The 27,218-nt window shown below is 40.8% G+C and overlaps 1 protein-coding gene across 4 annotated transcripts in view; it reads right to left on the bottom strand.

Moving 5' to 3' along the window:
• Positions 1-1,609: 1,609 nt before the first annotated feature.
• Positions 1,610-27,218, bottom strand: part of fbxw7 (F-box and WD repeat domain containing 7) — a 119,816-nt gene continuing 94,207 nt past the window's right edge. For all 4 annotated transcript variants that reach the window (XM_065956863.1, XM_065956867.1, XM_065956871.1 and 1 more), the window contains 10 exons: positions 25,782-25,864; positions 24,221-24,362; positions 20,206-20,340; positions 17,647-17,770; positions 17,322-17,458; positions 15,313-15,426; positions 10,241-10,422; positions 8,470-8,695; positions 7,063-7,273; positions 1,610-4,056 (listed from right to left, as the gene is read on the bottom strand). In XM_065956863.1, the coding sequence (XP_065812935.1) occupies positions 3,788-4,056; positions 7,063-7,273; positions 8,470-8,695; positions 10,241-10,422; positions 15,313-15,426; positions 17,322-17,458; positions 17,647-17,770; positions 20,206-20,340; positions 24,221-24,362; positions 25,782-25,864 (1,623 nt within the window). In that variant the 3' untranslated portion in view covers positions 1,610-3,787. The remainder of the gene's footprint in view (positions 4,057-7,062; positions 7,274-8,469; positions 8,696-10,240; positions 10,423-15,312; positions 15,427-17,321; positions 17,459-17,646; positions 17,771-20,205; positions 20,341-24,220; positions 24,363-25,781; positions 25,865-27,218) is intronic.

Raw genomic sequence — 27,218 nt, 5'->3', positions numbered from 1 at the left:
CTTACTCTCTGATGTATGTTGCTTTGGATAAAAGTGTCTGCTAAGTGAATTGTAACATGTTGTGCTAGAGTAGCAAAGAAAAGCTACAAAAGCAGCACCATTTTAATACAGAATGCATACCTCTACAAAGGCTGTAAATCAATGCATTCCTACAGCCAGAGCAGATGTTCGGCCAACTCTTCCAACACTTGAGGGTACTCTATTCAAAAAAGAAACTGTAAAAGACTGGAAGCTTTCTATATCAACTTGTTCCAGATAAGCCTGTTTGTCCCAAATACATATCACTACTGCAGCTACAGCAAACCATTCTTATTATAAAGGCTGATGAAATGTTAACAAATGCCTCACAGTATTATCCAAGCTGTATCTTCATGTTGCTATCCCTCTGATTAATAGTCACACACTTGTAGTGACTTCAGTCGCCGTAGTGATGAGTCATTTCAGACCTGGTCAGACGTTCAAATGAAATGAAAACCTCTTTATTGAGGTTCCCAATGAAGAGGTTCTCACTTTGTTGGGACTTGTAAAGTACGTTGAGATGTGATGTTACATTTCGGGCGACTTTGATAAATGTGATGACAAACAAGACTAAAAATATGAACTCCTGGGCAAATGAATGATCATTTATAACTATCTGGCTGGATTCTTTCTTGGCAAGCCAGAAGTCGTTTAGACAACAATCTGGCACGGTGCTTTGTTGACAACAAAACCCACATGGTCTTTAGTAGCTGATGAGCAGGTGCAACATTACTTAGAATAGGTGGGATTTCAAGACATGTAACTAGGGATACATACAGTAGGTTCAACATCGGTATTGGTCGATATTAGTCCTGGTGACGAACATCACCCATCAGCATATAATGTGGCACGATCCATCGCAGCAGCCCATATGTATATGTTGGGTTGTATCAATTAAAGGCTGGCATCTAGTACACCTAACTACTGATTCAGACAAGAGGGTTTTTTTTTTAAAAATTGGGCAGAAGATGTCACCTGTTGGAAAAGCTCTGATCTGTTTATAGTTTTAAACATCAGAGAAAATTTCAGTACTGTGGGAGTCATACACCAAGGAAGTCATGAAACAAACACCGGTATCAGAATCCTCAATCAGCTACGTTGATTTTTGAAACATCAGTTATCTGCCCTGATTCTCAGGATCTGATCATCTCTATTTCCATGTAGTAAGCCTGCAAAGTTCAATGGCTATGGGCGCCTTATATTTAAAGGGCATAGGACACCCACACGTTCTTGGAGCAGATGCATTTCAGAGAGTTTTGCTTAAAGATTTGGTAATTTTCAAATTTGAGCCCCAGATTATGTTGAATAGATCCTTTTTCACAACGTAAATTCATTTATAATCATAAACCTAAACTTAGGAACACAAAGTCAGTTTAAAATTGTGCTTTTTTTCAAAAATGATTATGACATTGTGCCCTGCATGAGGTACATACACCTTGGACAAGTATATCTCCCCCGAAAGGGAGAACCTGTTCAATGTGACGAATGATTCAACCTGTTCATCTGTTTTTACTGAATCTGAGGTCTTTACTCTATCAGGTGTGCAGTGATAAATCCGGCCTGTAGAGAGATAACTGTCGAGAGTGTTCCCTCATGGTTCTTATTAACCAAATAATTTGCTTTATTGAACATATAAGATGCCTTCACACAGGTAACAAAAACAGACAACTGATATGCTTGAAATCAAAAAAGAAAAAACCCACATTTTATTGCACTTAAGTTATAAGAAAATAAAATTCTAAGTGAATCAAACAAATACACAATCCCTTTAAGGTTTTTTCTGTCTGTTTTCTTTTTTGCCAGGCAGTTTACATGAACTGAAAAAATAAAACACCTGCAACAAATCTGATTTCTCAAACCAGATCATAAATTAAAACGGAGAAAACAACGAGAGGAGATAGAGCGAGATTGTTTTCTTTTTTTTCTTTTTTAATATACAGTGTTATACCACTTTCACAGTTCAGCTTGAGTTGTGACTCATGGAGATTGAGACGACTTTTCGTTTGGCTACAATGTTTCTGTTCACGTTTTGTTGCCTTTTTGTGTATTTTCCCCCACTGACGATCCACGAGGCCGCTGATTTTTATCTGCAACATGTAACACTAAGACTCCTGCAGCCTGTCAAGTGATGCTTGTGATGGTCTCCTCTGTTGCTTCAGACATCTTTGAATGTAACAACAATCACACAGGAATACGGACAGTTCTGTCATTCCAATCTGATACATCTGCTAGTTTTTTTTTTCTTTGCCAGTCCACACAGCGTTTGTACATTTACCCAAAGGACAAGCTGAGAGAGCTTTGTCCCAAGGAATGTGTTTACAAGTTAACACGCTAACACACTCACGCACGCACACACACGCACACCAACAGTGTACATCCCCTTGTTTCCTCTATGCAGGCAATCCCATCAGAACCTGTTGGATGCTCCCTCCTCTCAGCCTCGTAGAGGCACGTTTGGCTCAAGTTTCAGTGGCAAAAAAACAAACAAAATAAAAACAAAAATGTTGGATGTTATCTTTTGTCATCTTTTGTTTCTTAAGTCCAAACATACAAAGTTCAATTTGGAATTTTGCCTGGGACTAAAACGTCACAGCAAGTAAAAGTTCCCTCTCTCTTTTTTTTTCCATTCATCTAGCAGCATAAATACAGTTTGGCCACCGGGGGAAACAGAAAAGGGTACGGGGCTCAGGGAGGGGGCTTTGGGGGCATTAATCCACAGCGCTTAGAGTAAACAACTTTTACTCCCTCCTCTCATCACAGCACTGGCATTGAGGAAACCACCCCAAGGAAAGTGAAAAATGTGGACAGCATTGGTGTTTTTGTGGAGACCAAACCAACCCAGGTTTGTTGAAAAACAGAGAGGAAGAACAAACAACTCAAATAAACAGATGGAAAAAAAAAATAAACCTTGTGACATAATGACAGCAAACCTAAACAGAGCAGCTTTCTAATACTGGGATTTGTTGCTGTTGGCAACCGCGAGGACAGAAAAAAAAAACAAGAGGAACCCCCTTTCATGTGATAAACCAAGAACGGATTGAAATTCACAGTTGTGTTTGTGTGCGATACTGTAAAGAAATCAAACTAATGAAACCGAGCGGAGAACAACAAGAACGGAAATGGAGTGACGAGAAACAAGCCTGATGACAGGCTGAACCCTCCAGTCTACAACAAGCAGCTTTTCACCTGTAACTGTGTTTGAGTTTTACCACCTTCCTCGACTTGACTATGATTTGAATGTGTGGGCGCGCATTGTTGGGAGAGGGAAGGGTTATGTGTGGAGGAGGGGGGCACTTTAAAAAATAATATATCTCTGTACATCTCAAAATCTGTCAGGCTTGAGCAAAACCAAGTCTCTGTTCGAAGCTGACCCTGAACCGAAAGGGCAGAGGGTCACTTCAAAGAGTTCAGTCTTCTTTTCTTTCCTCCCTCTTCTGCTTTCTCCCAGCCAATTCAGGGACAGATCAGACATCCCCTCCCCTTTTCTGCTTAGTTTGAAGCCCAATTCCCTCCGACTGCTCCTAGTTGTGGAGGGTCAAAAGCAGGGACTGACCCCGTGTGATGGTCTGCGGCTCGGTCGGTAACATTTGCCCAAAAGGGACACAAAGGGGGGGGGGGGAGATGATGGTCGTGGACAGGACAGTTGTTGTAGATTAAGCGAGTTTGGGTGAAGAGTGTTGGGATTTCCAGGTGCCTCATCTCCCATTCCCCATCTCTTCTTTCCAATCAGCGCTTGGCTTTCTTCGTCCTTCCCCATCGCATACCATCCTCACTTCATGTCCACGTCAAAGTCCAGCACCAGCAGCTTGGTCTCCTCCGTGCCATTACGGCTGCCCACTGCACACACCAGCTTGGTGTTGGAGGCTCTGATACGCCACACCACACCGCCGCTGCCGCCACTCTCCAGAGTCACCAAGTTTCGGATGAACTCGCCCGTCTTCAGGTCCCACAGTTTGACTGTGCCATCATCCGAGCTGGTGATGACAAAGTTCTTGTTGAACTGGAGGCACGTGACGGCGCTCTGGTGTTTGTGGGGACCTGTAGACAGAGTGAAACAAAAAGTTAGAGGGATGAAATAAGAGAAAGGTTTGGTCTTTGTTACCACATAAATGACTTTCCAGGAATGCAGAGATTAATTACAAGTCTCCACCTCAAAGGAAGAAGAACAGATAGACTTAGGGACTGTGACAGGAACAGTTTCTTCCTCAAAAGAAAAGTTGAGCAAACTGTGGACTTTGGATAGGAACTGCTTTCTGTTTATTTGCGATTAAATCACTGAAGTTATGTAGTAGATGGAAAAGTGTAACGCTGAGACCCAGCAAAGCATCCATGTGTGCTGCAGCTTTGCTCCTTCTGAGGCTTCAGTCAACTTTAGCGACTGAAACGTAGCGCAGCCATGAGCAGCTGGATTTGCAAGTTCACAAGATCACAGGAAGAAAATACAAGATCACACAGTTCTAAAAAGAACACACAAACAACAAGTAACTTTGCCTGTTAAGTCCCTGTGTCTGACTTCGTCCCTGGGTCAGTTTGTTTTCGATCTAGCTTGAAGCGTGCTGGAAGCGGCAACGTTTAAAATACACTGCATCTATTTCTAAGAGAGCAGAGAGTAGAACTGCGCCACTGGTGCACACCTAAGATGGGCCATGGTACATACTTTGGATCAAAGAGTTGTGGCAAAAGAACCAAAATACAGGAAAAAGTACCTCAGTAATCCTGTGAGACAAGAAGAAAATTCCTCTGTCTTTATTCCTGGAGCTGCTGTGAGTGTCTTAACTCCTGCAGGCCGGCTTTAGGACAAGCTGCATAGAGATGCCAAGACTCTGTTCACTGTCACAGACACTACGCAGCTCCAGCTACACCTTCGTCTGCATGCATGCAGCTGGCAGGAGGCCACAGTTAAAGTGAAGATGGCGGCTTCACTGCCTGCACTGAGGTGACTTTATTTGTGACTGTATGTGTGCAGTGACTTAAGACTCCCCAAGAGCTTGAAAATTATGTCTTAATGAAATCAATTAGGAGAACACAGTGCTGGAAAATGAGGGTTTTATTTTGAGTTTGTATAATCGCTATTTCATTCACATGTATTGAATTTATTTCTGCTTCCACGATCATTGAGCTTGAACATCTTTTCAATTTCTCTCTCCAGTTTGATCAAAGGCTGTTATTTACCCGAGTACACTACAATGCTGCTCTGCACCAACCCCCACATGCCAGCCTCTCCCCTCCTCTTCCTCCCCTCTCTACATTTCCACAACAAAGCAGGCTGCTCCATCATTACCTATGCTCTCTTTGGCTGACAGTGAAGACCTTGTTGTCCGCCTATTGTCTTATCAAAACACACAAGTGAATGGCAGAAAATGTCCGCTGACCTAATTATATGACCTACAAAGTGCTACAGCCCCTTTTCCCCTCCACTGTAGGGACGCAAGAACACACGTCCTCCCCCCACAGCCGGTCTTGTCCCTCCCCTCTCTCTTCAGACTCACACTGGGGCATCCCTTTGTTCAGCGAGTGTGTGTTGGTGTTTGCAGGAGCAGCATACAGGGTTGTAGTTTGCTAATGAGGGTCTTTAGGGGTGGAGCACTGCTGGTTGCTGCTGCTATTCAGCAGAGGATTTCAAACTTCCTGTGAGGTGCCAATGGAGTTTGAAAGTGTTTAAACAGACACAAAGGAAATGAGGCGGTAATCAGGACCAGCAGGAGTACAAGGTGTTGGCTTTGCACTGCATCACACACACACACTCATTAGACTAGGTTCAATTGGAGCGTCAGGTTCCAGCTATGACTCTATGCTAAGTTCTTATTTCCTTTTTATTAATTATTATTTGAAGCTGGTTTTGTATATTCTTTATATATTTAGGGTAAAATGTTCATATTTTTAAAGGTGATGTAGATCTTATCAGCAGCCTGTTGCACAAACTCATAACTGTGTACAGTTGTACCATCTTTACTTAAAGAGAAACCACCAGCTAGTGACAGAATTTAAGAGACCATCACCAACAGGACAAATTGCATTCATATCCGTTTTCACATATACACTCCTGAAAATGTCTAGAGAATCTAATTTCTCCTGAAGGGGGGGAGGGGCCTCCTGAGGCAAGAAGTGACGTAAAACAAATGACAGAGAAGTGGCGGACGAAGCAACAGACACTACAAATGAGAATATTTGCCTTTATATCAATGCTATGTGTACTCTGACAGACTCACAATATCAACAGAAGAACGTACTGGCAGGCTGATGATCTTTTACCAATCAAAGTGGGTGTTTCTTCTTTATGGGAGTATATTTCTCTCAAAGTGTCCATGAGGTAAGTGGTTCACAAGAAAGGGACGCATAACAACACTCTGATATTCAAGGACAGATTACGCTGTTTTCATTAAACGTTACTAAGAAGAGCAGTTATTCTTTTCCTACAATTAAACTTTTAATATAAAGATTGATTTGGTAAAAGCTATGTTTCTTTTCTATTTTTTTAACACTTTCAATTTTATATCTCTTCCTTTAAGCCTTTACAACATTTATCCATTACCAGAAACTAGCTTTATTGCAGAATTTCGCTATTTTACCAAAACATTATTCAAGCTTTAAAGTGCAACAGGTGACTTATTCTAGAGCTTTGTTTTTAGGAAATCCCTCTTTTCCAGACTTTTGTTCATTATAGATCCCCCTAAAAACTTCTGCTAATATCACAAGTTTCCCCAGGGATTAAGAATCATTGATCTTTGATATCAAATGTTAAACAGCTCTTATGCAATTCAATGTGTTGGTGGATACCTCATAAGCATGCATGCATATTCCATTTCAAATGAACGCAGCATACAGCACAATGTACGCTCTTTTGCTTTCTAAATATCTGAGCATCACATCTCAGCATTTATTTCAGATTCATCATAACTTCTGATATAATGAGCTCCTGATGCACGATGTCACCCTCAAACAAACCTCTCTTCTAATATCACCCATACCTTTTTTCTTTTTAAACCATTCCAGCAAGACAACAGTTCAGGACAACTTAAATCTACAGGTCAGACGTTGACTCACCTTGCAATGTTTGCAGGCACTGGCCCGTCTTTATGTCCCAGATCTTGACCGTGGAGTCTGCGTTGCCTGAGACCAGGATGTTGTCTTTGAGCTCCATGCCACTGGTGAGGGACTGATGCCCCGTTAGCGTGTGAATGCAGTTGCCCGTCTCCACGTCCCAGACTCTTATAGACGTGTCCAATGAGCCGCTAACCACGTGGATCCCATCAAACTGGAGACAGAGAGAATTCAAGTTCAGACTTGACACTGAATTTTAATGACAAACTGGCTGACAATCACCTTAACTTGCAATTGATGCCTAAAAGCATACTCTGTTTCGATTAGAAAACTTAAGATTACACTAATTAAAATGAATGAATTTTATCGATCTGTGAAGCTGTTCTTTCTGTTCCAATTGTAGAGCAACAACACTTAAAAATCCACATGATGCAGGGTGCTACAAAAAAACAATCTATCAGTGTAGTAAACAGCCACTTCTCTGAGGGCGATGGTACCAGCTGAAAATTCACTGTAATCACACAGAGTGGGTGAAAGGACATCTTAGAGGACACAGACGAGTGCACACAAACACACTCAAAAACACACACGAGGCATTGGAACAGTCATAAAGGGTATGACAACACAAGTGTCATCAGATCATATCGCTTTTTTTATGGCGTTTTAGATATGGTTCACTGTCCTAGAATCAAGGACAGTCGAGAGAGGAGAGCGTCATCGACCCAGTTACACCAGCTGTTCAGACATTTCAATTTGGTCTAGTTATTAAGGTGGAGAGAATTACTTCCAGGTTTAAGGTTTAGCAGCTGAATAAACCAACTTTATCCTACAAATACGATAAGACTGAAGTGTAAAAGCAACAATTTGGAACATGAGGAACACTTGTTCTCATTGCTTTTAAGATGAATTGTACTGGGAACTGAACTGGGAATATTTTTAAAACAACTTTTACACAAGTTTACTCGAATTTAAAATAAATCCTGCTAACATTTTTAGACTAAATGACCATCAAAGCTGCAGTTGGATACTGACCACTTCATTTTGATTGTATAAATGCTACGAGATACAGAAAAAAACATGTCTTTTAACTTTGCATCTGAAGTTCAATCTCTAAAAGTCTAAAACTGGTATTTTTTAGAAGTCTGTGATGCTGTGATGACTTTTTCTCTGTGGTTGATGTTTTTATTGATTAGTCCAAAAGTTATTACCTCGAGAAAGACATTTAATAATTGAACAGAATATGATTTCAAAAAAAGAGCTCCCTCAGGAGGACATAACATACAAACAGATTGAAATGTAAATAGAAACTTTAACATGTAGCTTGTGCAGCTTGGTCTTAATCTATGTCTTAAAGCAGATTGTACCTGTCCATCTAGCTGTAGTGGAGCTTGTGTGTTTGAAGCCACTCACCTGTAATGAGTACACTCTGTTGGTGTGGCCCTGCAGCGTGTGGAGGCAGGTCTCCGTCTCAGGGTCCCAAACTTTGACCATGAAGTCGTAGGCACCGCTGACCACCCGCCGCCCGTCGTACTGGACGCAGCGCACTGCTGCCACGTGGCCCATGAGGACGTGTAAACACTGACCGGTCTCAATGTCCCAGACGCGCAGTGTGGCGTCACGAGATCCACTGACCACCCTGAGGGAAAAAAAACCCCACAAAGATAGCAAGTCAGCGTTTTATTGTCTCAAACAATATAAAGTGTTCTAAAGAAGTCTTTTGTATTGAGCTTCAGTTTGTGAAGAAAGAACAACTTCCATTCTGAAGATTATATTCCATAGTCTACACAACACCTTCATTCACACATTCATACCTTGGCAGCTACACTGACATGTATGAACATTTTCTTTCACTCCTCGAACAACGAGTAACTCACAGCTCCACATTCATGTTCATACTTGTACATTAAAAACACTCATTGAACTGAACTGTCTGTCCTGCAGCAGCGTCTTCACCCCCAGTGTGGAGAGGAAAGATTTATTACAGGTTATAGAAAAGGAAAGTCCCTTTAGGTAAGATTGTTACGCAAGTTTGGCAATTCTCAGATTATTACTTTAGAACAATTTGTACTAAGAGGAAAAACGTACACTGCTGTAGAAAATCAGCAATTGACATTTCTTTATTAGTTTCAACCCTATTCTCAAGACTTCAATAAAAGCTGAGACACACCACCAGATTATAAAATGATCAGTTAGCTTGAAGTACTCACACAGTGCGTACTCTGTATTTAGAAAATACCCCACAGCGCCACATAGATGAAAATCACCAACATGTTCACTCTCCGCCTGCAGCTCACAGCATCTCCACTGAGTGAGTAATCAAATGTTTTACAAAAACCTTGGTGGGCCCTGAGGCGAAAAGGGCACTCTGAGTCTCCGGAGTGTAACAGTGAGTGAATGAGTGAGCAGCGGTTCACTTCAAGACAGCTCTCAGCGTATGTTTAATCACTATGAGAGCACATGCTCACTCTCAGACAGATACTGTTCTCTGAGAGTGTAGCAGAGATGCTCTTTTGGCTCGGTGACATCACTGTTCACTCGGGCGTTATGATTCTGATCATAACAGGACATGTGGGACTTTAAAGGGACAATTCAGTCTGTTTGGACAAATGCTTCTTTATATGGGGATTTACAAGAGAATGTCCACACATGGAATTTGGACCCGTTACATGTTGAGTTTATGAGATGTTGGTTGGCAGATTTGATTATCTAGTCAGAGCCAGGTTAGATTGTAACCATTATTTCTGTTCTTTATGCTAAGCTAACAGCTGCTGGCATGTCTTCATATGAAACAAGAAAGTAGAGGGGTATAAATCTTTTCATCTTAATATCAGCAAGAAAGCTAATTACATATCACAAATTACCTTCAGGTTTAAACGGTGGAACTTAGAATTTGTAAAACTTTTAGTTACATTTACTTCAGAAACTAACTAAACAACTAAAATTATTTTAATTATTTGTTTTGGAAACCAAAAGGCAAAGAGAAGTATCCTCAATCACTTCAAAAGCTAGGCAATAAAATGATTTATATCTCAATCAACTTGTCCATTAAAGACTAATTCTTTCAACTGACATTCATTCGCTGACTGTGCATGATATCATAATCATAACAGTGCCAAAATATGCCACAATAGTGTTTTGTTGTTCAGGCTCAGTAAGGTTTAACAATAAGATCGCTCCGTACCTTTTCTCATGTAGGTGCATGCAGCGCACTGTTGAGGTATGCCCATAGAGGGTGTGGATACATTCTCCTGTCTCTGCGTTCCAGACCTTGAGTGTGCGATCAGTGGAGCCGCTGATAATAATGTTGTCTCTCATCTGCGATGACCACACGCCCCCTGTGTGGCCCACCAATGTGCGCAAACACTGAAAAATACAAAAAAAACAAGAGAAGAAGAGCCTTGGTCAGTTTAATCCTCACCGCTGTTGAAACTCTGGTTGTTAGAAATGACATTCAAAGATGAAGACATTCAGGATGATGAGTTATAGGTCTCTTAGAATCACATTTGCAACTTTCTACCATACCAACTCCATTTTGCCTTTAGGGGGATGGAGGACGAGGAAAATGAAATTCCTGCGACCTTTAAGAGGAAACTTGAGCTCAGTCATTCTTTACCGGCTGCTGTAGTGGGACAGAATCTCTCTGAGCTTCTATAATTGCTTTTACTTATCTGTCAGGAAAGCAAGAAATTCATTCCTCCTGCAGAGGGTTGACAACTGTCTTTAGTACAAAAGTGCACCCATTCATCCTCATTAGGGACGGTAGATTAGCTATTGATTACAGTAGTTATGTAAATCTTTCTGATCAATTCAATTTGTGTTTCCAGTTTGTCTCATTTGTCCCTCGATTTAATTATCCTAAATGTATTAAATTAAATCATTTTGGGGGGAGGGTGGGTAAAGAAGAAGAAGGGGTCTGTGGTGATGTCGGGTTCAGAGTGGAGCGTGTTGCTGGATTGTACAACATGTGACCCCGCTGTCTGAAGCTGATAAGCTGTGATTGCCGTGCAGGGCGAGAGAGGTTTTTATTGCAGCAGAGTGAAAGAGGAGGATGATGCTGCAGCTTGTCTCTATTTAAATTAGTGGTGAAAAGAGCTTATTTTCTGTTTAATTGAAATACGACAGTTTGCTGTAATCAAACTCTAAATGATGCAAGATTTTTCTGTTGAATCAAAGCTGTGTTTGAGGATCCAAGAACCAGAATGATGGAGGGTGATTAGAGCCTACTCAAACACTGTGTGGGAGGACAGAATACCTGAATTGAAGGGCTTAGGCATCTTTATCTGTCAGCAAAACAAACATTAAATGAGTCTGTCTCTGAGAATGAAAGATTTGCCTTCTTTTAATGAACCTGTGGAGGACCTTTTTTTTCCCTTTTTTAAACATTAGGGTTTACACAAAAATATTTAAATCTGTATTATGAGTTTTTCTATCCGTTTAAACAAACAGTGGGGAAGTATCCACAACAGCAGCCTCTGAGCTTCAGACCAAGGAAAACTGATTTTATACCCCTATTCTATTTTTAGCCTCCTACTTGGCCTTGGCAGGAAGTATCAGAAAATAAAGGTCTGCAAGGCAAAGCTGTCGGCGGCAAACATGTTACAAAGGTTAAAGTATACCAGCAGAGTTCAAGCATCACATTATAGTAGACTCACACTGCCTGATCAAAGATCACCCAGGCCATAACTGAGCCTACACAAAGCTTGCTTAAAGAGTCTCACATCTTTTTTGCAAATGTCCTGCATTGTCTCTCTTGATATCATATCAAACTGAATGTCTTTGGGTTTTCCAAAGACAAACGTGACATTTGAACACATCCGCTTGGACTTTGAGATACTGGGAAGGACATTCCTTCAATTTTCATTATTTTAGACCAACTCTTTAATCGTTGAAGAGATTAGTAGACAGACAAATTCATACTGAGTATTCGTTTTGGCCCTAGCTTCAACATTTAAGTTGTAATTTCTGCTTTTCTAATTACTGAACTAAATTGGTGTTAAGGTCAGGTCTCAACTCTCTGTTTGTTTTAAAGGGGGAGCAGGTGATCCGGGAATCAATGCAGGTGAAGCATCTGTTGGAGGACACCTCTCCCTGGATACGACGGCAGTCCACAGGTCTGCCATCTTAGATCAGCCTGACAGCTGAGACTGCTGCTGACAGAAGCACCAAGGACACACGGCTCTGTTAAGCACCAGGCAGCCACCTTTGAAGCTTTGAGATGTGTGCGGCTGGATGTGGGTAGGGGTAGGGGTAGGGGTAGGTGTGTGTGTGTGTGTGAGATTGACAGCTTTCACTACAGCTGGAGGACAGGCAAAGACAAGGTTATCAAGTGAAGACAGAGCCTTCTAGTAACATCTAAGCAGGAAAACAAGCTGTTTGAAATTCTCCTCACAGCTTGACTTCTTTTCATTGTGTATTTTAGATCAATGAGACATTTTTATTTATGTGCTTAAAATGCCCACTGAGTTGAAAGAATTAATGATTCACAAAGAAAACTTGAGCAGAAAAAAAAAAAGTCTTTCCTTAAACTATTGATGGAAGCATCTGCTAAAATCGTGTCAACATCATGACTGATGCACTATTCAGAGACGTGTTGGGAATACTGTGGGAGAAGAATACACAAGAACATTTTTGAGACGCTTATGTTACACCGTTTGACTCGCTCCCCTACTACGACATCACAAGGGAATCTTTGGAAAGTTAGCGCAGAGATTGTGAGTGAATGCAGCACAAGTGGCCAAGGAAAAAGCGTTAATACAGCTCCACCTCTGGCACAACTTCTCTACACTGTGACCAATTCCTTTTTCCATACTTGGAATTTAAAATTCTCTACCTAAGGTACGCGGCTGGAGCAGCTGCATCTCTAATGTCTCCTCTGAAGAGAAAGGACAGATGTAGCTGCTGAGCTCTGATAGCACGAGAACATAAACCCTTATAATCTTTAATAGTCCACCATGCTCATTACAAGGATTTCCTGATAAATGAAAAACAATCCAAAGTCAAACACAGTCTCCTATCAGAGTATGTAAGTGATGAATCAAAAGCCACATCATCAGTCTAATGGCATAAGGCTCCAAAAGGCGACCATTTAAAGGCTAACATCAGACTTCTTCATCTCTGTTGATCATTGTGCTGTTATCTCTCACTGATCCCACTCTGAGTAAGACTGAAGTTTGATGTTAACAGTTAAGCTTTGGAAAAGAACCCTGAGATTACTATGAAGGATTTATTTGAAATATAAAAAGGCACCCGAAGGTCAAACAAATCATTTCAGAAAGGAAGGTTATGGACTAAGTATTTCCCTGCCATCTCTGGTATTAGCGATATGAAGGACAAGAGAAGTCGGGCATTAGGGGTGGGAATCGCATACGATACAATACTATATGATATGATGGGATATGATGTATGTGGCCTGGAACAAAAATAATATGATACATTTATAGATGAATGATCGACAATCATATAATGAACTATCTCATTGACCAAAGAATATGAAATTCCGCTGCTCTTCTTTGGTCATGAATTAGTGAAGCTGTGAGGCAAATTGGGCTTTACTTTTTAAATTCAAAATAAAACATGGCTATTTGGCATCAGCGATTTGATAATTTTATCAAAAAGAATCCGGAAGAAAATATGTCACTGAATGGATATTTTTTTTAACACCTAATAGGTATCTTGAAGAGAATTAGGATCAGCAAAAGGCGGTCGTCGGAAAGATATCTGAAATGGTTTAAAACCTCCAGATCCTCGACAGCCACTTCACTGTCCTCAAAATATAGCAAGGAAAAAGTAGAAACACAGTCCTCCAACAAGCTGACAAAGACTTTGAAAACTGTTGAACACAAAGAGAAAAAACAAATGAAGGTGTAGGTAATCCTATTGTATTGTTACTTTACCGTTTCCCTGGCATCGACAGCCACTTCATATAAAATGGTCGACTGTGCTTAATTGGCCATTCCCCTCAAGTGAGGGATTCTCTCTCTGGGGAAGAGAGCTCAGGGAACAGAGAGGTGAAATCCACAGAAGGAGAGATGTGCTCTGAATGCAGCACCTCCAACTGAAACGGATTTAGGCTCATCTCGACTTCATGAGTAATGTAAACAAACAAATCTGAGTCGGATTAACGTTGTAGAGACCCCAAACAATGTGCTGTGTGTCTGAAAGCAGGGTGGTTTCACGGAAAGCCGTCGTGCCTGCTGGTGATGTGACTCATCGCAGACTTCCACCGCAAACACGGAGATACTGTAGCTGTAATTCACCAACCTGGCATCTATATATCCCTCTTTGGGTGAAGGAGAGATGGATTGTGCTCCATGGCTATCAGATGACCTTGGGGGACAACTGTTCTGATCACCAAATGCTGTGACTGATATGCCAGTAATCACTAGCTGGCTGAGTGCAGACTTTACTATTTGTTGGTTTTTACAGCAGAGAGAAGCTCTCTGTTCTTTTATGTGAAACAGAAAGAGAAACCTACTGTGCTGTGATCATGCAGAATATCAATTCCTCTGCGGGGTTTTTTTTTTTTTTTTTTCTTTGAATGCGTTTTATTTCCGTGAAATGAAAGAGCAAGTCCCCAGCACAACCTGAACTCTACAATGTGCCAGGTAAGAATGAAAGAAAAAAAAGAGTGGAAGAGAAAGAGGCAGCAACAGTTTAGAGGGGGATTTTAGTGTGTGAAAAGCTCCTTTGAAAATGGAGTCCAACACTGAGACATGAAAGCGCTGCGATTTTGCAACAATCTGTGAAGCTCTCTCCAACACCACAGTACAACCGCTGCCTTTCTTTCTAATACACAGCATAAAGCTGCAGCAAAAGGCCTGTGTGGCTGCATCGGCTCCAGCAATGAATACTAACAGCGCTTGAGGAAATGTGTTGTGTAACAAGTCTGTCAAATGGCTAAATGTAAGAGGAGAGAGTGGACTGATATGGTCGTGAGAGGATGTTTTTTAGGTGACAATTACTACCTATCAGGTTAGAGGGAGCTGTACAGATATAGTGAGCTGTCAGATGTGAAGGCTGATGTGTTATTCGCAGAGAGATAATTGTGCAACACGCTATGCAAGATGACAGGGAGCCTTACAACCGTTAAGCAATAATTTACTGGCTCCTTCACTTCCCATCAAGTCTGAAAAATGAATGAAGCTGATCTAAGATGAACTGCCGGCCTGCAGTCCATTACCGTCTGCGGGAGAAGAGGAAGCTATTCAGACTTAATGAGCAAACAGGATATAGAAAAAAAGGAGATAATCCCACCTTTCCTGTGATGGCTGACCAGACTTTCAGCGTGTTGTCGTCAGAGCCGCTGACGATGCGGTTCCCACAGAACTGGAGGCAGGTGATCACGTGGTCGTCGTGACCTTTCAGCACCTTGGGAAGGGGTCAGAGAAACAGATGCAGTCAGTGCAGACAGTGACATATCTCTAGTGCTTTAAACATCAGATAAATGGATAATGTCATCAAGTGCTGCAGGTGTACATAGGAGAGTTTCATGCTCTGTTTATGTGAGAGTGGGAGTGGGGGGGGGGGGGTCCTTTGATGGTTAATATTGAGTCGCAGGACTGCTAGCTCAGCAAACGACAGGGCGCACTCTATATGCAAAGAGTAGGAAGAGCTCAGTCACCAAATTTACATCAGTGGCAGCCTAACACGACCTGAGGCTGTTTCAAAAGCACACAAGACCCATTAAGGATCAGCTCCAGCATGCTGGTCATGTTTCATGGAAACTTCCGAACAGGAAAAAGGCACATTGTGTATTTAGATTGAAAGAGAGCAAAACGGTGCTGTTCTGCAGAGCAGTTAGCAATTCACAGGATACCTGCAGAGCACAAACTTTTTCATCAATACCACACCTCAGGTTGTTGTAGTTTGAAAGGTTGAATCATAACATAAACACACAATCTGGACAGCAACAGGAACCTCTGAATTTGGCCAAGTCTTAAGGACATGTTCTGATACACGTACGCACATACACCACCCATCCTGATCCTGATAAAAGACCAGTTGTCCGGCCAAGAAACTTCTAGGAAATGGTCTTTATATAGCACACATGTTGTAATTGCCCAGTGTGATAATTGCCCATAAAAAGGATGATTGGGAAGCTATAAAAGAACTGCTCCGTGAGAAATAAACAGATTCTGATTGTTCAAGAGCATTTACTCTTCTACATAATGGCGCTGCGAGCACACTAGAATGACCGGACGCACACTAGAATGACCGGACACCTGCGGCATCTGGGGCTGGAGTGACACTGCATAGTGGCCAAAATAAAAGGTAGGAGCTTTATCTTACCGAAATGTATATGTGCAGTCTGATTCTATGCCTTGGATGAAGTAATAGATGTCTAAAAATTATCCAAAAAGAACCTACATTGTATGCTAAAAAATTTGTTAAAGAAAAAAAATTGTTTGAAAATCCTCTGGCGGCTGAATATGTAAACCAAAAATAAAAACGCTGAAGGTTTTTACTATAAATTTGGTTCAAAAGCACTGCACATTTGCATAATAAGTATCAAAGTATCACTGTGAAGTGCTGATTGAACTGTATTGTTTTTGGACTCAAGGCTGTTTGATAGCAAATCCATCAGACCTTCCAGCCTGTAGGGCAGCAATTCTTAAACAGGGGTATTGGTTGTTAGGGATTTTAGCAGTTGCCAGGAGGTACAGAGAGAGATTGTGGGGTTAGCTCAACTAATAAGTAAGCAAGCAAGCCCAGAGGTACACAGGTCCACAGGTAGCTTCTAATGACTAAACGCCCAAGGACACTTCAACATGTGCCTGCAGATGCTGGAGATAGAACCCTCAAACTTCCAGTTGAAAGATGTCCGATTACCACTGAGCCACAGTCTCACCTGAGGTTACTGTTACTCATTAACAGTTAAAAGTAATTTAAGTGGCAAGTTCAAGCAGGCCACTAGATAAACCATTTCAATAGTTAAAAGAAATGGATAAATGGTTGAGATGGTAAGCTACATGTAATGGTTAAACAGTTAAGATAGTTTCCTTAAACTAATGTATAAACAGGTGAGATTGTTAGAACTTAAGATATGGGCTGAATCTTAAAGCTTTGAATGACAGTTCTTCCATTGTATGAATAATGGATCTAAACAGTATCCACTTCTACAGAACCAGTAGAGTTCAGCATTTAGAACATGAAAGATGTGAATTAACAAGGGAGAACATGAATTTGGCTGACAGAGCTTGCGGGGGAACCTCAGGCCAAAAAGGTCAAAACCAGCGATGAGGGGAATTTGAAGTTTGATCTACCTTGGGTGATTTGAGGTCCCCTCTCCTCCAGTTAGTATCTATTCTGTGCTGCCTGATGTAGGCACTCTTCCATGGGCTGTGAGTGAAGCCAGGCTTGACGATTTTCCTCTTCTTGAGGGGCAGAGGCTCATCGATGCCTGTTCGGAGGGAGACAAGGACAGATTGGACTAACAGGCACATTTTTCCCCTTGAAAAGTCTATTTAAAAAAACAAACGGATAACAGCACATCTTTAAACCCAGCGTTTAGCTCCACACTGCTCCCACTGGGATTTCTCTAGCATTGTGTCTCTCTGTCTGCTTCTGTTGCAAAGACTTCACACTCACCTTCTTCCCTGCATTTCTCCCTCCACAGCAAGTTGTCTTCTGCCAGGATGCGCCAGTAGCGACACGTCTGCGCTGCTTGGAGGAGGTCCTTCGGTTCCAGGAATGACAGCACATACAAAGCCAGCTGTTGACAGAAGGAGACAAGGAATGTGAGAGGTGTAAACGCAAAAGGAGACGTAAAAAAAAGAGCCATTATTCCCTGCAGCAGGTGTACAAAACAGAACAAGCAAGTTATGGGAGAGGACTTTAAGTTAACTAAATAACAACAATGAAAAGAAGCAGTTGAGAAAACAAAATTGGTGAACAAATTATATGCGCAATATTAACAGAGTGGATCTAACTGACAAAGGTAGACAACGCCATTACCAGAATCAACACTTTTATTGAAGCGTCATGAAAAATAAACAATAGGAGCCTCTCATAGAGGGTCATAATACCAGGCCTGTCGTTTGTTAATCCAAAGCCTGAATAATAAAAAAAACATAGAGCCGGGTCCTCTGAATTACAGGGAGAAAAAACACAATAGTTTGCCGTTTTTTTCCCCCCTAAACATATTCAAATACAAAGCTCTAAAAACGCAAAGTGTCTGCTGAGCTGTGAAACAATGATATAATCAGGTCAAGTGATTACTCTGTCATTCAAAAAAAAACACTTCAATGGGTTCATTATGCAGGATGACGTGACACCTGCTGTTCATGTATTGTTTTTTTCATGATCAGAGATGATAATGACCCACAGCACACTGGGACATATTCAGGAGTGGGGTCACAGCCATTAACATGGAGTCAAATGGAAACCAACAGGGTCACTCAAATACCTAGCAGGGGACATTTTGGACTGGTGTCGGCCAGTTTTCCTTTTGCTCTCAAGATACAGTATGTCTAGAATTAATGCAAATCAGATTTGTGTCTCAAAACAAATCTCTTAACATTGACTGTCTAAACTGTTGTTCGCAAGTGATTATATGTTGGGTTTTTATGATTGGACATTGCCAACCTTTATTATGGGTTGCTGTGGTGACCATGCTGATGAAACGGCTTTCCACAGCAAGAAGCTCAAGAAATGGAGAGCCTTTCTTCTCCCAATGCAACAATGATGCGCTTGAGTTGGTGCAGAAGTGCTTAATTTTAACAGACTAAAACAGCTACGGTTGTTGCTGCTTTACATTTCTCAGGCTAGCCGCTTCTGTCAATCTGTCACGTCCTTGTTCTGAGGCAAAAGGGAATACTCATATGACAATTCAATTTGAGCAGACAAAACTGAGATGAATTGATTGATTGCACGTTGAATTATTTTTTTTAATGATAATTTATGATGTTTTTGATGTCAAAACTTTCTTTGATCAATCTGGAAACATTCTACATTACCAAAAAAAGGATTTTGTGATCGCAGAGTGAAAAAGAAACCTTGCTTCTTGTCTAATCTAAGCTGCAATTAAAGACTAGATTCCTTTTTTTGTTAATCAACAAGTGAATTAAGTTGTTTTATTGATTTTTAAACAGGAACATTCTGACTATTAGTTTGATCTATGTCTATTCTAGTGAAAGCAGTCGCTAGATCTTAAGTTCTTCAAACACTTATGTAGTTCCTGAGCTCCATGGAGATTTCCCCTTGTTTAATATATCCAACTTAATAGAACTCAAATCTTCTTTGACAATGTAAGTACTGAGAATATGGTGGAGGGAAGTTTTCGTACAATTTTGGTTTTAAGGTTCTTTCGAGCCGCTTGCCCCAGACGGGACCCACAAACCTTGACTTGCCTCAATCACCTGAAAGCCTGTCTGAGCCAGAAGTCATTACCAGACGATATTTCTAAAAGCTTTATGAATGGATCTCGAGTCTGTGATTGCTTTTTAAGCTTGACGCAAAGTCTCTTCTGCAGATTCACTTCATACTTTCAATTTCAACTGTATCTTCACTGCGCCACAGGGATTGTCCTGTTTAAATGACTTGACAGCCCCTCCCAATATAAATCCAGCAGCTCTGGTAGAGAGGAGAGGCAGGATTATGAAAAGAAGTCGGAGGGAACAGGATTTTTCTTTTTTAAAGGAGGAGGGCTGATGTCCTGAAAACATATGATGCTTTTGAATATTTGGTTTTGAATCAAGAAGTTCTGAAACCTTGAAGTCTTACATCCTATTGCTCTTTACTGCAGCCTTCATTCCCACTTTTATCCAAACACCTGCTAGCCAGACACAAGGTGTAAAGTATTTGATCAGCTACATCAGATAAGCTGGATTGAGGCTGTTTTGTAAGGATCCTCTATGTAATCTTATCATCAGTCTGACACTTCAGTTTGTTTGTATTGTCAGGTATGTAGTAGAGCAAAAACAAGACACTCACTACAGATTCCTCAAAAAGATGTGAAAGAAGACTGTGAGAGGATTAACGCTACAGAGGAAGCCCGTTCATGTTCACAGGGATTTCCCAATGGGATTCCAGGTGAGAAGAAGAACAAGTACCAGAGATGTCGTTGTGAAGTGATAACAGAACAAAATGTGTGTGTGGGGGGGAGAGAGAGAGAGAGAGAGAGAGAGAGAGAGAGATTCAGGGACTCACCTCTTTGGGCAGCAGGGAGATGAAGTCTCGCTGAAACTGCGGCTCGATCACCTGCATCATATGCTTGACTTGTGTGGGCTCACAGCTGTCAATCAACTCATCCAGCGCCAGCAGCTTCTCAGGCCCAGTCCAGCTCTGGAACACACAGATGAATAAATACTAGTTTAAAAACTCATCTTTATTAGTCATTAAAGTCATCTGCAACAAACTCGAGTACATGTTATCAAAATGTGTAGGTTAACCAGTCAAGTAGAAGGGTTTGGTGGTTCTGCACAAGTGGTTAGAAGAATGGGGAAAAACATGCCGCTAACTAAAAATACCAATCTATACTTTATCACAGATAATCAAGAGGTTTGTATGTGATCTAGGAAGAAATATCTAGCTGTGTTAAGTGACACTACAGTTTTCGGGGGTATACAAAATCATGACAAACACCTTTCTGCTTGAGCGGTTTAATCTGTAACAGATTTAGCACAACAGTAAAGAGCCTCTAGCTCATGAATGAGTACATCCTTCTGGCTTTTATTGCTGCGTGTTTTTTCTGTATTATCTCTGTACTGTCCTTTCCACAGGTTCCTTTTTTCCATGTTGGGTATTACAGGTAGTAATGCACTAGATGAACACTGTCGGCAGAATATTCATTCCACCTCCACATCTGGATGAAATGAAATACATACATAAGAGGTTGTCCAGGCTGATTGTGCCAATTTATTAGTGTCAAACTAGACGCCTTGGTGTGCTGAGCGTGTATAATCTCTTATTTGACTTGGAGTGGAGAGACTTGGAAACATACCGCCTTGTGCAGTGTGTCTGAAACACTTTAATGTTCCCTACGTGACCTCCTCAGCAATACAGAGTAGCTTGAGGCACCTGCCTATTTCTAGCAGCCAGCACATCAGTGGAAAAATTTGAGCATGAGGAACCAGACCCCATTAACAGCATTACAACTCAGAGGAGTTATTTCTTCTTCCTGAACAGTCAGTTGTTTAATGCTGGACGCAGAAAACAACGTTCCTGCATGTTGGACTCAGCAGCAACAGTTGTTTTCCCCCGTAGAGAGCCAAAATCTAACGATGATTACAGGCTACGAGGCAGGATGGAAAATCTGGCACACGCAAACCACCTGTAATTTGCCAGCTAAAAGCTTTAGCCAGAGGTGCCGTTTGGAGGTAATAACGGGTTTCAGAGACCTCCTTTCTACCAATTGGGAGGACCAGGCAACAGCTACTCCTGTGTTACATCAGTTTTATGACGTAGATTATTGGTACTTTTAGTGTGAACATAATCCATTAAATTTACAATTCTTAACCTGAGATGTCACGTATCTATTGAAACTGCTGACAAACTTTCTAGTCTTGTTTTTGCTTAGTATGAATAAATTCACTTGGAATATTTCTTGTTCAATGATGAGCATTTGTATTGTTCTTAATATTTTTTCTCGGAACAGTTGTGAAAGTCTCCAACTTGAAAATGAATATTTTAGAGACATTTTATTGGCCGTAAGAAATTTCTAATTATATTGCGTCTAATCTGAATTTTAATTGTGAGGTGCTCAACGTATTCCAAGAGTTTCATGAAAAAACTGCAGAGATTGATTATTTATTTCCCTAACTCGTCCTCCTACCTAGGCTTAAGTTACTGATTTTTTTTTTTCCTGTCTTTCGTGTAGTTTCTGGCTAAAATCAACGGGGAATTTCTGTGACACAGACCAGGAGATACAGTCTAGCGTCACAGGGCAGATACTTGAAAAAAGGCAGGAAACTCAGGCTGGTACTCTGATATACAAGTGCTACTCCTTTGATCACCTCAGTCTGTATCATTCAAGATGCTGATTAAATACTGCAGCTCAGACAATCTGGGGGAATGTTCAAGTATCTACTGAAAAAATAATTCCTCATTTCACAAAGACTCAATTCTTCAATCTTTAAAAAGAGGCTGCAAGCAAAAACTAGATAACTGATGATCTCTGACACCGCAGAGGCAAGTATTCCATATTTTATGCCATCATTATATACTCTGCATTGATAGTTAACGTTTGGATATAAATGAATATAGGTTATCTTAATGTATTTTGAAAAAACAAGGTATATATTGAGACAGATGTGCCTGTGTGTTGGTTTGTAAGGGGTTTTCTTTTGACATTTTGAAAAATGCACTGTAGGCTTTTTCGGACAAGAAATAGTCTCACATGTTATCTTCCACAAACTCAACAGGTTGTTGACACTCTAAAGGTTTTTAACCAATAAATGACTGAGATATCTTGCGTTAATGAGTGAATGTAGAAGTGCGAATCAGCAGACTTTACAATTGAATGACAGAGCCATACAACCTGTTCCAACTCTTGATGCTAAAATAGGCCAACAGCTCCTGATTATGGTTTTATGTTTTAAAGCGGCGACGTGAGTGGGATTCATGATCTCTTCTGTCAGCATAAGGGAAAAAAAAGTAACATAAAGTATCTCAACATTTCTAACTTATCCTTGACTATAATGTGACTTTGTCAGTTACATTAGTGTCCTTGCGTGTGCTTATTGAGTATAAAATACCCCCAGAAGAAGCTGCATGCTGCTTTGTGGTTGTGTTTGCCTCTACAGTATAATGGGAGTGCAGGCTGGGACTGGACTAGGGAATGTACAGAATGTAAGTTTGAGGTTTAGTTGGGGGGGGGGGGGGGACTGCTTTAGGGCAGGCTTAAGGACAATAACGTGTGAAACAAACGGTGAGGGTTCACAGGTTAGCCCTGCTTTTCAAAGATAATGAGCTGAGTCTCTCTTAGATAATGAAATCCTATGGATCATAGAGACCAGAGACCTGTCAAGGCTCATTATGTCAAAATGAAATCCTGTTTCTACTTAGTGTGGAATTGTTAGAGCTCAAGACTAACAAGAAAGAAATAGCTATGGTATATCATGTTGCATCTAGACAAACAATAATTGAACATGATAAATAACCATAAAAACAGGGTGAAATATAACACAGTACTACCTTATATGTTTCTATCAGCATTTTGCTATATAGCGTCTGTACATCCACACAGGTGTTTTTAATTATTCTGGCTGATCAGACCTGGAAAGGTTTGCAAATAGGTGGAGCTGTTGCAATAATCTATCATGTAATAATGTCTAAGCATGAACAGGTATGATAAAGAGGTCATCCTTCTCAAAAGGTTTCTCCAAATTCAACAGCTTAAAGGAGCTGTCAGTCAAAAACTTGGCCACCCCCACATATTCCTGAGAAGTGGTCTAATCATGGCCTCAATCACTAACACCTGTGTAGGTGTAGAGAGGATTTAAAGACATTAGCTATGATTACATGGACACAAATGATCGGAATAAAAGCCTGATCAGAATAAAATAAACTTTAGGTAAACACACCAATTGGAAGAGGCTGATCTGATCTGGCTCATTAGGAAAAAAAATGCCATTCCGAACGAGAGGGGTGGCTTACGCCTTTCGTAGTCAGGATCAATATCCATGTTCACGCTAGATCCGATCGTTTCTTTCTTGTTGGGATAAAACTACACTTACTGCGCATGTCTGCCCCTTTCTTTAACTGCACACGTCTGAATCTCCTGCAGTGATTTATCGACTACGGGGCAACTATGTACTGCTGAGCTTTCCGATTCGTTAGGAAGAGGTTGTTCTATACAGTTAAAAGTACGTGGCAAAAATAATACTAGGCATAAAATATATCCAATTTAACTTTAAAGTATCATAGGAGACAAGCATCTGTTCAACTATTACCACAGACCTGAAGTGTATTACAGACATTTAGTGACTTTGCCTTTAAGTGCGAACAGGTACAGCTTATTCCAATTCCACGCTTCAGTGCCTATGGTAATGCGGTGGGCCTGAACAACAAGGCCCCAATTATCTTGGAGAAGAAGTGAACATTGATTGGGAGCAACATCTGCTTTTTGATGAGCTTTTGCTCAAGGGCTTGGAGATGCCCATGGGGGAGGAGAAGAAGAGAAGAAGAAGAAGAAGAAGAATAAGAAGTAATAAGCCACGCTCACCTGAAATGTTCGGAGCCATTCTTGGAGACCCGTGGGTGGCTGGATTGAGGTGATACGCCGTCTCTGCCCCCCCTGACCGTTGGCTGTTCTAATGTGGCCGAATGTGGTAGGTGTGGCTGGACATGGGACGATTCCTGTCGGGCTGCATTTGACAAGGAAATAATTATTGCTTAAAAACTGCTAACAGAACATCATCTTTACAGGCAAACAGCTTTAAGAAGATCATGGGATCTTGATCTAACAGAAAAAAAGAGAACAAAAGTAAGTCAATCGTGAGGGATTTTAGCTATTTTAACCACCAAGAACACATTAAATGACAATAAATGTGGTCTTTAGGTCACCTGAAAATTAAACATTAAAAGCTGCACTTTAAATTAAATGTACTTTTGCCTGCCACTGAACTGATTTAACATAAAATCCCCACTGAAATCAAGTGGATGGGGCTAAGCTGATTCAAATAAAATCAGTGTTTTCTTTGTACATTATGCTTGTTTCCCTTAGTAACACCCTTTCTTTTTGTTACAGACAGTTTATGACCAAGTGAACAGATGTGTTGTTCTTTTATTCACACAGAGGAGAAGTCATATATATATATATATATATATCCCTCAGGTCCAGCAGCAACTGTTATGTTCTTTCATCATAAAAAAACCCTTTTATAGCTAGAAAATGATAGCCCAAAGTAAGCTGCACTGCAAGTAAATACAACATGTTCAGCAAAATAAAGTGTTATATGACCTTGTCAGCCTTCTGTAGTTTCAAACTTGACACTCTACTGTTTGATCAGAGAGGAAGCACATTTGATAGACAGAAAGTGTGTCAAAATCCTCCACACAATCAGCAAACATTTGCTCGTAAGCACTTTCAAGATTTATTCTAAACCCAGAGACTTCAAAGTGCAACACAATCCCACAGATATCTGCTCAAGTCCAGGATCTCCTGCTGCAAGAACCTGGATGTAACAAGCAGGACAGGACTTCAAAGGGTGCCCACGTGCCGTAGTAATGTAAGGGCAGCGGTAGAAGCCATCCAGTGGGCACCTTCAATGCTTCGGATTCTGTGCTCTGGCAGCAAATTGGAAAGCTGAGGGTCCATTTCATTATTGATTTATTTTTAATGGGAGAGGAAGCTGAGAAGGAGCCTGTTACATGGCAACATTTACAGTTAAGTGGCCGTGTTCAGTGTGAATTTTAATGTGGCTACATGTGAACACATGCATTAAATATTTAGACCAAGAGAAACATCTGGGAGTGCTGCTGGCTCTCTCTATGATATGATATGATGTGTTGCATCATTCCGTTTGAAGGCGCAGCGCATCTTTGTTCAACCTTCTTGATATTTTTTTCCATGGTTGCTTTAGCATGTGCACAGCAGTACAATAAGTAGAAATAGATCCTTTAAAATATCTATCTAGATTTCTATGTAGTTTCTTGACTGTGCTGCTGCTGTGACGGTGTTACTTCTTGCACAGGATTAATTAAGCATCTATCTATCTATCTATCTATCTATCTATCTATCTATCTATCTAAACTGTATTGTGTTGACATGTGGGCAGCTTTACCTTGGATACTCTGGGCCTTTGCAGGGCTTTTTTCCTGAAGGGAAAGATCGGACCTCGGGGCCATGGTCCAACTTCCTCTTCATCTGAGAGAGAAACAATGAGACATAAGAAAATAAATTAGAAACCAACACTGGAGGAGCCTGAAATTAAAAACACAAAATCCTGCAGAATTGTCTGAAAGGCTGTTCTGGCATCTGTTGTATAAACCAATCCTTTTTTTTTCCTTACTGCTAACCAACTTTCTTTTGAGACTAACTTTATTTTTTAAGTAGAAAAGAAGCCAACTCATGAAAAGCAAATTTAAGAAAGGACACGGGTCACCAAAGTTTTTTTTTTTTTTTTTTTTACAGGAGCGGAAGCAGAAAATTGCTTTTGGAAGTTACAGACTTTGTTAACATTGTGTCTGAAATTCTGCATATTAAATACCGACAGCACATTCTTGCAGCGGCTTTATGCAAATAGGAAATTAAACTTTAATGGGCAGGCTGAAAATTCAATTTATGAACACGTTCTATTACAAAGCAGCGAGGTATCTGAAGATAAAGGAGCTCAACATTATGAGATAGTCAGATACAAAGCAGGTGCTTGTTAAACAAGGCTGTGCTTTGTTTTGATTATTGTCTATGTTGGAGACACATGACAAGTGCACACTGATCCTGAGGCAACCAGACGCTGCTATAATATCCAGAGGCAATCATGCATTCACACCCAAAACTCCAGGAGCAGCGCAGCGTGTTCATGCACACATAATAACCACAAAGTGTTCAGGGAGGGTACGCAGTGCATTCTTTGGCATTGAAGTTGGATTCACACTGATACTCGAGAAAGAAAAAACAGAGTGAGTCGGTTCTTTATCTGTCTCTCCATCACCTGCGTGTGCACGTAACACCCGAGTCCCTGTTACCACCTACCCTACCGCGCAAACAAAGGAGCCTGTGTAGCGGCCTGGGCAAGCCAATTTTCTTCATCCCCTGCCTGCCACTCTCTCTATCAAGGCCTCGCTGCACACATGCAAGCCATCACATTTATTTAGTGTCCAACCAAAATCAAATAAACAATTTGAAAGTGGGGCCTTGTTTCTTGATTAATTTTGTATGTTCCGTGTTTAGGTGAAAGCTGAACAGGATTCGATCACAGTCCTACAGTATCACGTAAGGCTTTTGTTTCTTTCTGGGTTTCATGCAACAAGCACTAACAAGGGTATATATTTTTAGACCAAATAAATAAACATAAGCTTGCATCTGGATGATTCATTTCTGTTCAGTAAATTATGAAAAGTTACTTTGAATTTGGTTACAAAAGGATTTGTAAACACTTTTTGTTTGAAGGGTGGTTTCTGAGCAAAGTTCTCCTTGACTAAATGAAGGGACTAAAGAAGGAGAATATAATATAATGGACGTACTGTAAAGCTCGTCTTAGCCTACAGCAGGAGTCCAG

The sequence above is a fragment of the Labrus bergylta genome, chromosome 1, assembly GCF_963930695.1.
Source record: "Labrus bergylta chromosome 1, fLabBer1.1, whole genome shotgun sequence".
NCBI classification, from domain to species: domain Eukaryota; kingdom Metazoa; phylum Chordata; class Actinopteri; order Labriformes; family Labridae; genus Labrus; species Labrus bergylta.
The sequence above is the reverse complement of the archived record's forward strand: the minus strand, read 5'-3'. Positions and strand labels throughout refer to the sequence as shown.